A 14617-nucleotide genomic window follows, 5' to 3' on the forward strand; every position below is an offset into this window, starting at 1 on the left:
CTACATGCCCACACTTTAGTCTGTGACAAGCTAAAGCTTTTTGGGAAAATGTAAAATGGCAAAATACACTTTACTTACTTAAAATCCCACGGCAAGGGGTTAAAATCACATTACATACCTTTTGTAGTGGAAAGAACTAATAGTAAAAGTAATAGTGGCATACAAATGTGTTTGCATTTTAAATAGCATGAAGCATTAGAACTGCAGCATAATCAACTGGGGTTTATGACCATGAAGTAATGTAAAAGTAAATGAAGTTAGATATAGGCATTTGAAAATTAGAAATTATCATTCAGCTAGTGAAATTGTATGTTAGATGATACTAGAAGGATGTTAAATTTCAAAATAGCATTCAAGTTCTTCTCAAACTGTGTTAATGGGGGGAAAAATTGTCATTGGGGAAGAATGTGCAGTCCTGTATGAAAGTAGTGTCTGAAAAGTGTTTAATGCAGTATCTGAATAGCTCATGTAACCAAAAAAGCACATAAAGTTCAAAGCTAAAGTAAAAAAGAAAGCAAAATATTGATAGTTTGCGTTTGGGTCTGGATTGTCCCATTTCTGGAACTGAGGAAATACATAGTTCTGTGGGAGACTTAAAATAAAAATGTGAGAAGTCAACTTTAGCAGTTGTACAATAACTTTCAGTTGTGTAAATCTTTTTCCGTAGTGACAAAATTACTAAGGACCCAAATGCTATATTGAATTATAAAGATTCTTGGGTTTGTTTTTTGCTGTTTCTCACCAGTAGGTATAAACCTTCATGTTTATTTACCTAACTGGAGTCTGTACAGGATTTGTTGTTTTTATTCTTGTCATGCTTGTCTGCATTATCTGTTTTCATTTAATTTTATTATAACTTTTACACATCACTGGTTAAATGAACAGTTGCTGGACAAGGACAACAGGAATTTGAAAAGACTATTGACTGTAGTTGACATTTCTTCCCCCCTGTGGTATTGCAACAGTGAAGATTGAGATGTAAAACTATACCTTTTAAAAAATACTCTTTAGTGCCTTTTATTTGAAAAGAATAAAATACAGTGAGATAACTTTGCTGTCTTTCAGATTTTGACTTATTTATATCATGCCATTTTGCATGATGTTTTATAGACAAAGCAAGGAAGGAGGTAGAGAAGAGGGGACGAGTAAACTCACTGCTGTGCTCATTCTCAGTTGTGTTGGTAAATTGAGAATAAGTAGGACGGGAGTGAGGAGCAAACTTAAAAAGTCTAAAGTCAGGAAATTCAGAAGTGAGATACTCACAGCAACCTTGAATTTCCAAGAGTTTTTGGATTGAACAGTGTTTGTGAAATGTACCACATTCATATCTCTGAAGGCTAAATTTCTCTGTCCTTAAAAAGGAGTATATAAAAACTGCAGTTTAAACCTGATTTCATTCTAGAGGGACCACCTTTTAAGACTGAGAGGTGAACTAAATGTATAATTGTAATATCTGGGAATGGTATCCGTCTGAAGCAGAGTAGTGGGGTGAGCAGCAAAAAGGGTGCCATGATCAACTTACTGCAGCTGAATTTTTGTAGTTAAGGGGAATACCAGTAGTTAAATTCAACTTTACAAAAATGTGACTTGAATATTCCTTTTTGTTTATCTGACTTAGTTATCTAATATAATCTTTATTGGATACCACAAATTGATTACATGACTATCAATAAAATAACCTCTCAAACTGAGGCAAAGGAAAGCTTCAGCTTATTTCTAACAAGGTTTGTACTGTTGAGAAGTAGAAATCTTGCAAAAAAAAAAAATTATCAGTTTTTTATATTAAATAAAACTTGTTTAAAGCTTTAGAAGGGAAACACTTGAAAGTCAGGAAGTGACAAAGATAGTCCCCTAAATCTTAATTCTATTTGCTTGTATAGATGTATTTTGCTAGCTAATGACATGATCACAGCTGCTCTTTGCAAGACCTCTTCATTTTCTGTGCAAAGGGAATAAGGTTGGGGTCCTCACTGAAATGTCAAAGGATGGGGTGGGGAGGGAGATTAGAACTGCCTCACTCGCTCTACATTCTCCAGTTTGCACTCTGAATGAGATAGGGTTCTTGCAGGAAAACTGTGATCATGTAATTAAATATATCATAATGCATAAGTACAAGGGAGTAGACTTGAGGTGAAGAAATCTGGATCTTCAAGTTTAAATGCTGGAAAAGAAGACGCTCAGGATTTATTTTCCTTCAGCTCTTCTTCCTGGTTTGGTATCAACCTAGGACCTTTGTTTGCAATCATTCATGTTTACTAAATAATGCAAAGATTCTGTGACTTCTCGGAGTCCCTTTTTAAATTTTATCCTTGCATTGTTCCAGTTTAATTAGACCAGGTCATATTTCAGTGTTGGTGGTGGTTCTTTCATATTTTATGATTGGTCGTTAGGAATACTGCAGGGGTGTTTTGCTGGATGGTTTGTCAGCTGATGCGAACTGTAAAATATGGCGGTAGTGTAGCTGGGTTTATCAGCTAGGAGTGGGAGTTGAATCTGCCCTTCTGAGGGGGTCATACTGGGCTGTCTAGGTAGCCGGAGAGGGTATTGGTGTGTGTACAGCAGAGCCACTTGAGTGGCTTATGAGTTTAAGTATGGACAGCCACTAAGGAAGGTAAGTTTGGCTTGTTGGGAAAGTCTTCAGTTTCTTTTCCTCTATCATTCTGATTTGAATTTTGTTAATTATTTAAAGGACAGTGGTTAACTTTTAGGGAATAAATGTTTCTAGGTTTTTCCCGGGTATGGAAATGTCACATTTTTGTATCCTCTGTATTTGAAGGTACGTAGAGAAATGACTAAATGGTTAGTTAATAGAATTAGTCTATAATGTATATTTATTTGGTTTAGGTTATGGTGAATATCTCTCTGTATAGCTATATAGATATCTACTAATGCATTGTTTGTTCTAAAGGGCATACATCACAAAAAGAAACCATGGAGGTGAGCCTTGATGTAACAGCCCTGAGCATTCTTCAGCAGCCTGAGAAACTTCAGTGGGAAATCGTTGCAAATGTGCTTGAAGACACAGTTAAGGATCTAGAAGAACTTGGGGCAAATCCCTGTCTAGCTAACTGTAAGAGTGAAAAGATGAAGGAAAAGCATCTGGAACAACACAACATTCCCTTTCCTTGTTTATTAGCTGGGGGTTTATTAACATACAAATCACCTGCTACCTCCCCCGTTAGTATTAACTCTCAGAGATCACTGGATGGTTTAAGCAGGACTCGAGGTGAGAGTGTATCAGAGCAGGGATCAACTGACAACGAATCCTGCACTAATTCAGAACTGAATTCCCCTCTGGTAAGGAGGACTTTACCAATATTGCTTCTTTACAGCATTAAGGAGTCTGATGAAAAAGCAGGAAAAATCTTTTCACAGATGAACAATATTATGAGTAAAAGTTTACATGATGATGGTTTTACAGTTCCACAGATCATTGAGATGGAGCTGGACAGTCAGGAACAGTTGCTGTTGCAGGATCCACCTGTGACTTACATTCAACAATTCGCAGATGCAGCAGCCAATCTAACTTCTCCGGACTCTGATAAGTGGAACTCTGTGGTTCCAAAGCCTGGGACATTGGTTCAGTGCCTGCGACTGCCTAAGTTTGCAGAGGAGGAGAACCTTTGTGTAGATTCAATCACTCCTTGTGCAGATGGAGTTCATTTGTTAGTAGGACTACGGACATGCCCTGTTGAATCCCTGAGTGCAATAAATCAAGTAGAGGCCTTGAATAATTTAAATAAATTAAATTCGGCACTATGTAACAGAAGGAAGAGTGAATTAGAGTCGAGTCTTGCTGTTGTGAATGGCACAAATATCAGTGTGATCCAGCACGAGTCACCAGCAGATGTACAAACTCCTTTAATAATTCAGCCTGAGCAGAGAAATGTTAGTGGTGGATATCTAGTGCTTTACAAAATGAACTATGCCACTAGAATAGTGACTCTAGAGGAGGAACCAATAAAAATCCAGCATATCAAAGACCCACAGGACACAATTACCTCACTAATTTTGCTCCCACCAGATATACTGGATAATCGAGATGATGAGTGTGAGGAGCCTGTAGAAGAAATACATGTAACTCCTAAGAATGGTAATGGGAGAGAGAAAAAATCTGAGATCTCTACTCTTGGGCACCTGGTAATAACTACTCAGGGAGGATTTGTAAAAATTTTAGATCTTTCGAACTTTGAAATTCTGGCCAAAGTGGAGCCACCTAAAAAGGAGGGCAATGAGGAACCAGATATGTTTGTCTCTGTGATATACTGCTCGGGCACAGACAGACTGTGTGCTTGCACCAAAGGTAAGAAACTTTTTCAAAAAGTGATAAACGCTATAATAAAATGACAAATGTTAAATGTGGTAGAATGTTGACTGTGTTTCAGAACTACAAAAGTGGTCTTGAGGGTCATATATTGAGGATGTTCTCAAGTTCACCCCTGGTTCTAGCACTATTCCACATTTAAAGTTTAGGTGATATCTCTAAAACTGGAATGTATTTTTTTAGGTGCACGCAGTGTATTGATAATTCTGTTGTCCTAGTCTTCTGGATTTTCCCTGTACTCCAAGATTTATAAACAAAACACAGCAGGCCATAGATCTCTTCAGCCAGCTATTTTAGGACTCTTTGGGTGCAAGGTATCTGAGTCTGTTGATTTAAAAATGTTTATCCCTTGCAGGCATTGTTTAACATCCTCCTCAGTTGCTAATGTACTAGAAAGTAATACACATCCTCATGTAATAAAAGGATATCATGCATCTTTCCAAACACGGAACATAAATAATTATTGACAACTCCTGCTTTTTCTTCATCATTAACAATAATTTTACCACCTCCATCTAGGCTTATACAATTGCTAGAATTTCTTTTGTTGCTAATATCCATATTGTCCTTAGCTCTGCTAGCCATGGGTTTCCCCCTATGTCTTTAGCTTCCCATATCAATTTTCTGTATTTCATAACTTCTAATTTATTTTGATTTGCTATCAGTTTCCCTTTTTTCCCATTGTTTTGTTATTTCTAATTGCTGCTTTCACTTTGCCACTGAATCAGGGTTGGCTTTTAGGCAAAGTTATCCTCTTTCTTGATTGTGGAATCATGGCTTTTTGACCATCTATGCTTTAAGTACTCTATTTTATTTACATTTTTCTCTCTCCATTTTTTTTCTTGGTAGATTTTTCTCATAACTTTCCTAAGCTTTGTGAAATGAGTCCTTTTGAAGCTTCATTAAGACTGAATTCATTTAACATTTACAAATAGTTCTTAACTTTGTCTCAAAACATTTTATAAAGGGAAAAAATGCATTTTGTGAATAAGGCCTTGATGGCTTCCTGTTCATAAGCATGTCTGGCAATGATCTTGATATCATGAAATCTAAAAGGGATTGGTTTTGGTCAATTTGTAGATGGGCGTTTCAAGAAAATCTGTCATTCTGAGGAGAAAGTATTTTGTTTCAGTCTCTGAATTGGCACTAAATCTGTGCCTCTGCATGATGTTAGGATATATTTTGCTGATATTGGTGCTGTCTTTTTGAAGGATATAACAGAAGTGTTGTGGTTAAAGATTCCATGCCAGTTTTTTAAGAGTTAGGGTTATTAACCACAATATTCTGGCCAGATTGTAAGTCTGGATAATCACTTTTTTTTTTTTTACAGTTCTTTAAACTTTATTTTGTCATTCTTAATATACATGAGTTTACCATACCAGTATTAAGGAATTTTATTCATAATCTGTATTTATTACCTTTAAAAATACCCGCTTGTGTTTGGTCAACTTCTTGTCCATGTATTCTGTTCAAATTCCAGAAATAGCAACCATTACAAAATGTACCTGATCTGGATGTGTAAAGTCTGACACATTTTTCATTGAAAGAATTTCTCATACTCTGCTCTACTTCTTTATGCCATTAATGTTGGGAGAGCTGTCCTTTTCCAAAAATGAGCTGTTGCACATCTGGCTGCTAATAGTAATTGTGTTATGTCATTTTCCTGAGTCAGTAACCTCCTTTGGACTGTAAACTAATAGAATCACTGAGTTCTTCGGGTCGGTCACCTAACTTTATTTATCTGAAAAATTCTGTTTTCCTTCAAAACAGATCATTCCCAGTATATATGCAGAGAGGTCCCTGTTCCTCTACATACTCTCCAATGCTTGACTCCCCTTTTTATATTTTCCTTAAGTGGAGAGAGATCCGACTGATTAAAGTTATTGATGAGGTTTTTGGCTTTTCTTCATATATTTTTCCTGTTGTTCCAAAGTGGTGACAGTCTTATTGCCTAAATTTATTAGTAACAATTCATTATACCATGAGGAGAGTAGGCCCTTTCAGGTGGCCTTTGCCATAATTAGTGTTTCTGTCTTCATTAAGGGTCTTGCAAAAGATTTTGATGAAATGGTTTACTTGCAAGGAAATCACAACTAAGAATTGAGTTATTTGGTGTTAGTTTACATAATTTTGTCATTGTGGAACGAAGTGTGTTGTTGTTTTTATTTTTTTAAATTTCCACTCCCATACGTTACATATTTTGGATTAGATAGCCCTAGTTGAATTTCTGGATTGTTTCTGACACATGTGAGTGGTAAGGGAAGTCGGGGGGGGGGGGGGTCTTGTGTTTGTATCAAATTCTGTATCTGAAGTGTTGTTTCCCTCTTGTGTTGGTCTAAATCTTTCAGGTAAAAAAAAAATCAATGCATTAAATTGCTATTTAAGTTCTGTTGTTCTCTGGGGTCACCATGATACCAAGTTGATGCTGATCTTAACTGAGCTATCCAATAATAATTGGTGCTTCCAGTCGCACTGGTACTATTTTTAATGTTTCTACTTGTAATATGTAGCTGAAAGGTAGCTTAGAAACCTTCTTCCTGGCACATTGAACAGATGACAAAGCTTGCAGATGCGCTCTCCACCAGGCTAGAAAGCAGGGAGGCTGGAGGAATCCATCTGAAACCTGAAAATAAAGCTACTTACTTAATACAGAATGCATAGGTGGAGGAAAATGATTGAAGTTTTTTTGTGGTAGAATGCATTTTGAAAATGTTGACTGTTTTGAAAACTGCTAACAGATTTAATGCTATTAATCTAGATTGAGCAGAATGCATTAGTAGTCCATATAGAGTGTAAAATTCGTGATACTCTGTGGTTTCAGAAATGGTTTGTAATGATTTCTGTAACCATATATTAGTGTTGGATTGTTGGTAAATATTATTCTAATGTTTTATTGGAAATTTCATTTAATGTTTTTTTTTGTTTTGTTTACTCCTTTTGTATGGAAAACTCAATTTTGACTTGGCCTAAGCTCAAAAATGAATATTTTTTGGGGGAAACTTGATCAAGATCAGTTCCCTGATTTTTTTGAGTAATGAGGGAGGAAATTACAAGTTTCATATTCAAAAACCCAGAACCTTTCCTAAATATGGATAACTCATGAATTGTGAAACTTTCAAACTCCCAGGTGGCAAGCTGTCGAAATTGTCAGGTCAACTTGCCAAGAGCCAACAGAACAACAGGGTAAAAGCTAATTTTCTTTATTCCATTTCAAAACTGCCAGTAAGTACAGAAATAGTCTGTTAATTTGCATTCATAATTAGAATGTATGCATCCCATTGTAGTTACATGTGTGAGAAGTTAAGTGTTTGCATCTGTCTCCATTATTCTGTGCCTTGTGCTCAAGCCATATATCCTGCTTATGAATGAGACGTATTTTTATGATAGTGACCAAACGGAATCCTGCAAGCTTACAGTAAATTGAGGCCTGGCCTACACTGGAGGGATCCATCAAAGTTACACAACTTCAGCTACGTGAATAACGTAGCTGAAGCTGACGTACTTAGATCTACTCACCGAGGTGTCTTCACTCACCGAGGTGCAATGAGTTGACAGTTGACACTCCCCCGTCGACTCCGCCTGTGCCTCTTGCTCTGGTGGAGTACTAGAGTCGACAGGAAAGCGCTTGGCGGTCGATTTATTGTGTCTCGACTAGACGCAATAAATGGACCCCCGCTGGATTGATCTGGCAGGTAGTGAAGACAAACCCTGATGATTAACCTTTCTTAGTGGTGGCAAATAATATTAACTGTGTTAGTAATGAACAGTAGTGCAGTTAAATTCAGTAACTCGGTAACAAATTAAAGCATTCTTTTGGGTTTAGGTCTTAACTTCAGGGGCTTCTAGGATGTCATCCAATTTCACACCAGTGTTCACAGGAAGGCTGTGTTTCCCATTACACTCACATTGTTCAAACATTATACCAGAGCTTGAATTAATTGACAGAGTAGTGAAAGGAGCACAGAACTCATCATTGGGCAAGAGCCCAGAGTTTGTATGTTTGGGCTGGGGGACAAAGTCAATAGTGGGGGAGTGAAGTGGCATTGAAAATTGACTAGGAATGGTGTTAGGGGAGGGGAGCAAGGGTAGCTAAAGTTACGGAAATGAGCGAGTAAGCTGAGATCTGCAAGTTGCGATATAGGAACGCTGACTGGAAGAAGTTTGGAGCCATGCCAGATACTTAGAGCAGAGTAAATGTGGTACATGTATAAGAGACCAAATGGAAAGCTTGCAAAGTCAAGGTGCTGGTGAAGGGTTACAAAATCTAAATGCACATGTTGGACATGTGAAGGCTGGATATGAAACAGTGCAGGAAGGCTATAATGTTGGAACCAGAAACTTCAATGGGGATACAGACTTGTCTGGCACTGAATTTGGTGATTGTGAACACATGGCTTTAGAAAAGAGAAAGCTCTCTCATAACTTAAACCAGTGGAGGAAACAAGTCCCAAAATCTTTCCTTTCTTAAGGATAAGAGATCACGAATAATCAATTGTAAGGTAATACCTGATGAATGCACTGTGTGATGGCACAGACTTCTTGTTGAACTTCAGAACACAGAGGTCTCGGAAGCATCTGAGTACCGGAGCGACCTAAGTGGTGGAAACTTAAAGATGGGAATGAAAAAACCTTCAAACAAGGCATAATGTATAGACTTTCTGATAATATACAGGGATGTGTGAAGGACAACTGGTTCAAAGGCCAAATTAACAATGATCCCTTAAGTTGATTCTACAAGTTCTTACCAACCCCCTTGTTTTGAACCAATGGGAAGGGGCATCATCACATACTTCCTATGTTATAAAAAGGCTTTCCTTTTCAGCAATCGCATTAGGTAGGGGCATTGGGGAGCTGGAGATGACAAGAAACTTGCATATACAATTTTCCAGTTAAAGCGGTGCCCATGAAGTTTTCAGAACTTGGCCCCAAATGGAATAATGTTTTTCATTTGAATCGGTCTGTTCTTACCCTTTTCTGAACTATAAACCTCTGCATCTGGAAGAGACCTACTCAGCTTAGATGTGGTCTGGGCAGTGAAACTTTTGTTGTATGAGCTCTACTCTGGAACAAGTCAGGTGTACCTATAGGCCTGAACAAAAAGGATGAAAATGTCTAAGGACTTCATCCTGAGGCAGACATCCAGTATAGATCATTTCAGACCAAGCAGCTAAGCTTTGCTAAAATTCTAAGCAGCTGAAAACAGGATCTTACAGTGGGAAGTGTCAGGCAATCTTAATGGGTGGCACTCTTGCCTGCTGCCACAGATGAGAACATAGGTACTGGAACTAGTGGTACTGGGGGTACTGCTGCACCCCCTGGCTTGAAGTGGTTTCCATCATATACAGGGTTTACAGCTTGCTGTGAGCCATTGAACCACCCCCACTATACAAATTGTTCCAGCGTCCCTGGATGAGAAATTTTTAGGCTGGTAGAGATGGATATTGGTGCAGTGTTCCATATGTGCCTGTTGAGGGAGCAGATAGAAGCAAGGTGTGTTGGGATTGGGGGAAACTTTCTCCATGGCATGGGAGTAAGAAAGAAATTTCTTCTCACATCTTAAATTCTGACTTAAGAGAACATAAAACTACAGATAAGGAAGGTAACTTTATATTTTCCAAAGAAAGAACAGTGAGAAATACGTGGTTCGCAAGAGCTACCCAAAAGTTCCAAATACCAGCAGCAAACCAATGGGAATTATGTTAACTTTTCTGGTACTTAGCAGAGAGATCCTATAGCTGTTGGGCATTTAAGTTTATTAATAAAAGCTTAAAAATCTGCAGAAACTCATCTCTAGGTTCTTCTTGCCAAGGCAAGATTACTACACACCTAGAATTTAGTGGACAAGTGGATTTTTCCTGGATTATAGCCCTGACTATAAGAAGTTGAGGAAGTGGTATTTTATAGAGAATATATTGAGTTGTTTTGAATGGGTTTCCAGTTGAAATGTTGTTGTATCAATGTATTATGGCAAGATTTGAATTGTATGATACTTACGAAAAGGCTAATCTGAAGAGTTTTTGGCTTTTTTCATGGGTACTGAGCTGTCTTTTTGGGTGTTGAAGGAACTTCTCTGGCTGATCTTTCATTCATAACCATTAGCAGATGGAATGAACATTTGCATGGTTATGTTGCTTTACTTTTTCTGGTAAAGTTAAATATACAAAGAGCCTTGAGATGCTTCGCAACTACTGTATGTAATGACCAAATAATGTACTCATTAACTAAAAGTGAGTTTGAGGAAATATATGCTTGTTTGACATAAACTTGTTTCAAACTATTTCTGTTAATGTCAACCACATTTTAGGTGGAGAGCTTCATTTCCTTCAAATTGGAGGAACCTGTGATGATATAGATGAAGCTGATATACTTGTGGATGGATCCCTTTCTAAAGGGGTAGAGCAATCATCGGAAGGCATGAAGCCCTTATCTAATCCTTCTAGTCCAGGCATTACAGGTAAACCATTCACATTTAAACATAACAAAATATATTGTGGTGTGTGGTTTTTTTTTTTTTTTTTTAAGCATGTCAAGTAGTCATCAGTAGTCTAGTCTTGTTCACGGTTTCATAATGCTGGCTGCAAAAATACCCTAACTCAGTATTTTTCCCAGTTAATTTTATCTTTGCTTGTTCTTTGAAGTGGGGTGGGGGATAAATGTGGAAGTGACAGTGTTTTATCACTGCCGAAGCTAAACTTTCTACACCCCTTAAATAAGCCTGTAAGCTCATTATGTCGAATTAATATCATCTGTTCAATCTCTAACTGTTGTCATGGCAGAATTTATGATACAGATGCTATATAATACTTCAGTCTAACATAAACATAACATTTTAAAAATAAAATTGGGTAGACAAATCATATATAGCAGCCTGAATACTGGAGTTGACTTGGTATTCTTCAGGTCCTAGAGTTTCTAGTGTATTTTAGAAGCCTTTTTGTGGTGTGAAAATATTTCAAATTATGAAATTTATTAGGCAAAAAAGAGAATGGAGATTATTTATTCTGTACAGATTCCTGGCTTTCTAGAATAAAGTTATGGTCATCTCTCTGGGAGTTTTTAAAGTATTTTTAATTGTAAACTGAAGATGTTTTCATGTAGAATTATTGATCTGCTAAACAATGAATTCAATGTCATTTTTAGTCATTTTTTCAGAACAGACCTGGACTTTAACAAATGGTAGGTGCGTTCCCTCAGCTAGGGTTATTAGTATAGCCTCTGCAAACTCTTCTGATTGTTTCCCTCTTCCTGTAAGTTTTTCTCCCAACTTTATTGGGATTTAACCTTGTTCCAAGCTGCAGCTTCATTCAGATATTGGGTTGCTAGCTGGAAAGGTTTACTCCTTTCCCCAGACCGAAGGAAGCAGCTGGCTCTACCTCTCCAATATCCAGTTCACCTCAAACATCATATCTAAGGCTTGTTTTCACTGCAGCAGTTAGTTCAAGATAATACAGTTGACTTACTTCACTGTAGCTTAGCTTGAGTGAGCATCTGGACTGTGAAACACTGGAGATGCACAGTGATTTGATAAACTGCACAGCATAACTACACTGGTAATGTGATCAGATTAGCATCTGAAATGAGCTAGCTTCAGCTGTAGGCCATATCTACATCTCTACTGCATTAGGAGCTTAAGCATCTGAATCTCACATATGTCAAACCATATACTCTGAACAGATCACTTAGCTTGAGTTTAAACCTCCACCTTAACTCAAACTAGAGGCTGTTGTGTGTGGATGGGAGTCCGGTTAGGGGGCACCCCTCATTTTTCACTTTAAGCTAATACAGTGAAGACAAGCCTATAGTTTGTGGTCAGCTGTGTAAGTTGACAACTACCTGGATTTTTACCTTTTCATATATCCTTATCAATTATTAAATGTTTAGCAGGTCAAATTACACTTGTGTATCTCACTGCCATAACTGGGGTTGACACAGGTGTAAATGATCGTTTTACTAAAACGATTTCTTATACACAAGAAGGAATAGAATTCTACTCTCCCCTATGTTGGCTCTGTAGTGCTAACGAGTTAAAATAACTTTCGTCACAAAACAAAGACTGAGTATACAAGAAGCAGATCTGTGATGTAAATTGAAATCTCTGAATAATCACTTTTCAGAGTAGAGCCACCGTACACGCACGTTTGCATCTTAGGGAGCTTTTTAGAACTAGGGTAACCCTGCATCATCAGGTGATGTGTGAATTAGCCTTTTTTTATTCTGTGCTTGGTGAAATGGGTGTATTCAGTTTTTTCATGGAAGCTGACCTTGCTATGATTATCCATTGCTTGGTCTCATCAAGATTACACTATACAAACTAGTTCTACTTAACAATAGCTTTAGATCATCGAGAGACTGCAGCTGGGGTATTTCATGTAGAGAACAGTGTTAAAATTATTATACCTCAGTGTCTTTAGATTATTACATAGCAATTCCACATCCATCACAACAGTTTTCTCTGAATGGAAAGATTTTTGTCATGAAGTGGGTCAATAGATATTAAAAAGAAACGTTCTGAAGTGCAAAAATCAAAGTTTTTGAGCAAGTTTGCTTTTAGGTATGCTGACTTCAAAACTAGCTATTTTTTTTCCATGCCTTTTTCAAAAAAATCTTCATACAAACATTTCTAGTGTTAGAATAGCTTGGATAATTTTGAAATTTGGTCTAGGATGTTTTGGAGAGGAAAGTATATGTAGTAAACCTGTTGGTTTTTGTCTCCTTCAACAAATATTAGGAGTCGATCTTTTGGTGGACCAACCATTTTCCCTTGAAACATTGACATCCTTGGTGGAATTAACCCGTTTTGAGACTTTGACCCCACGATTTTCAGCCACTGTACCTCCATGCTGGGTGGAAGTCCAACAGGAGCAGCAGCAAAGGCGGCATCCTCAACATTTACATCAGCAACACCATGGAGATGCAGCTCAGCATACTCGGACTTGGAAGCTGCAGACAGATAGGTAAGTAGAGTAATAGTCCAAAAAGGACGGGGGTGGGTGTGTGTGTGACTAATTTATGATGCAGTTGGTGTAGTAGTATAAGCTTGCTTCTAATTTATTTTTTAAATAGTTGCAAAGACAAGTGTGTGAATTAAAAACAAAAAACTAAAATGTTAATATAACTCTTCATTCTTGATCTTTTGCATTGACTCCCCTGCTTGAGGTTTCCGTATTTGTCTCAGTGGACCTGGAAACTATTTGATTTGTTGGGGAAGAGTCAGGTGCCTCATCAACCTATTACAGTGCTTTGTGGGAGTCATATGCATGTGGTTAAGAGTGATCTAGTTGATGTAGTGTACTTGCATTTTTCAGAAAGCTTTTGACAGGGTCCCTCACCAAAGGCTCTTAAGGAAACAGAGGGCTTGTCTACACTTAAAATGCTTCAGCAGCACAGTGTCTTCAGTGAAGATGCTGCCTACTCCGATGGGAGTGCTTGTCCTGTTGGTGTAGACAATCCATCTCCCAGAGAGGCAGTCACTATGCGGCCGGGAGAATTTTCCTGTCTACTAGTGCTGTCTACACTGGGGGTTAGGTAGGTTTAACTGCATTGCTCAAGGGTGTGGATTTTTTAAATCCTTCAGTGACATAGTCATACTGTAGTTATACTGACTTAATTTCCTAGTGTAGACTAGGCCTAAGTAGCCAGGGGTTAAGAGGGAAGGTCTTGGATCAGGAGCTGGTTGAAGATGGGAAACAAAGGGTAGGAATAAATAAATGGTCAGTTTTCACAGTGGACAGAGGTGAACAGCATCAGGATCCTCTAAGGATCTGTACTGTTCAGCATATTCATTAATGACCCGGAAAAGGGGCTTGAACAGTGAAGTGGCAAAGTTTGAAGGTGGTACAAAACTATTTAAGATGGTTAAGTCCAAAGCTGACTGTGGGCAGTTGGAGGGATCTCACAAAACTGGGTGACTGGGCAAGAAAATGACAGATGAAATTAATTGTTTGTTTATAAGTGCAAAGTAATCTACACGTAGGGAAAAATCCCAACTATGCATACAAAATGATAGGTCCTAAATTAGCTGTTACCACCTAAGAAAGAGTCAACATGAATAGTTCTCTGAAAACTTCTGCTACGTGCACAGCTGTAGGCAAAAAGATGAAAGGTATGTGAAGAATTATTAGGAAAGGGATAGAAAATAAGACCGGAAAATATCATAATGCCACTATATAAATCCATGGTACTCCCACACCTTGAATACTGAGTCCAGTTCTGGTTGCCCCATCTCAAAAAGGATATAGTGGAACTGGAAAAGGTTCAGAGAAGAGCAACAAAGATGATCAAGGGTACAGAATA

At 37.8% G+C, this 14617-nt stretch overlaps 1 protein-coding gene across 1 annotated transcript in view; it reads left to right on the forward strand.

The window, feature by feature from the left end:
- The window catches only part of BIRC6 (baculoviral IAP repeat containing 6), a 320172-nt gene that overhangs the window by 35032 nt on the left and 270523 nt on the right, over positions 1-14617 (forward strand). Inside the window, 3 exon segments of the mRNA XM_073338417.2 lie at positions 2909-4303; positions 10629-10778; positions 13053-13278. Coding sequence (XP_073194518.1) covers positions 2909-4303; positions 10629-10778; positions 13053-13278 — 1771 coding nt within the window.

The sequence above is a fragment of the Lepidochelys kempii genome, chromosome 3 (genome assembly GCF_965140285.1).
Source record: "Lepidochelys kempii isolate rLepKem1 chromosome 3, rLepKem1.hap1, whole genome shotgun sequence".
Taxonomy (NCBI): Eukaryota; Metazoa; Chordata; order Testudines; family Cheloniidae; genus Lepidochelys; species Lepidochelys kempii.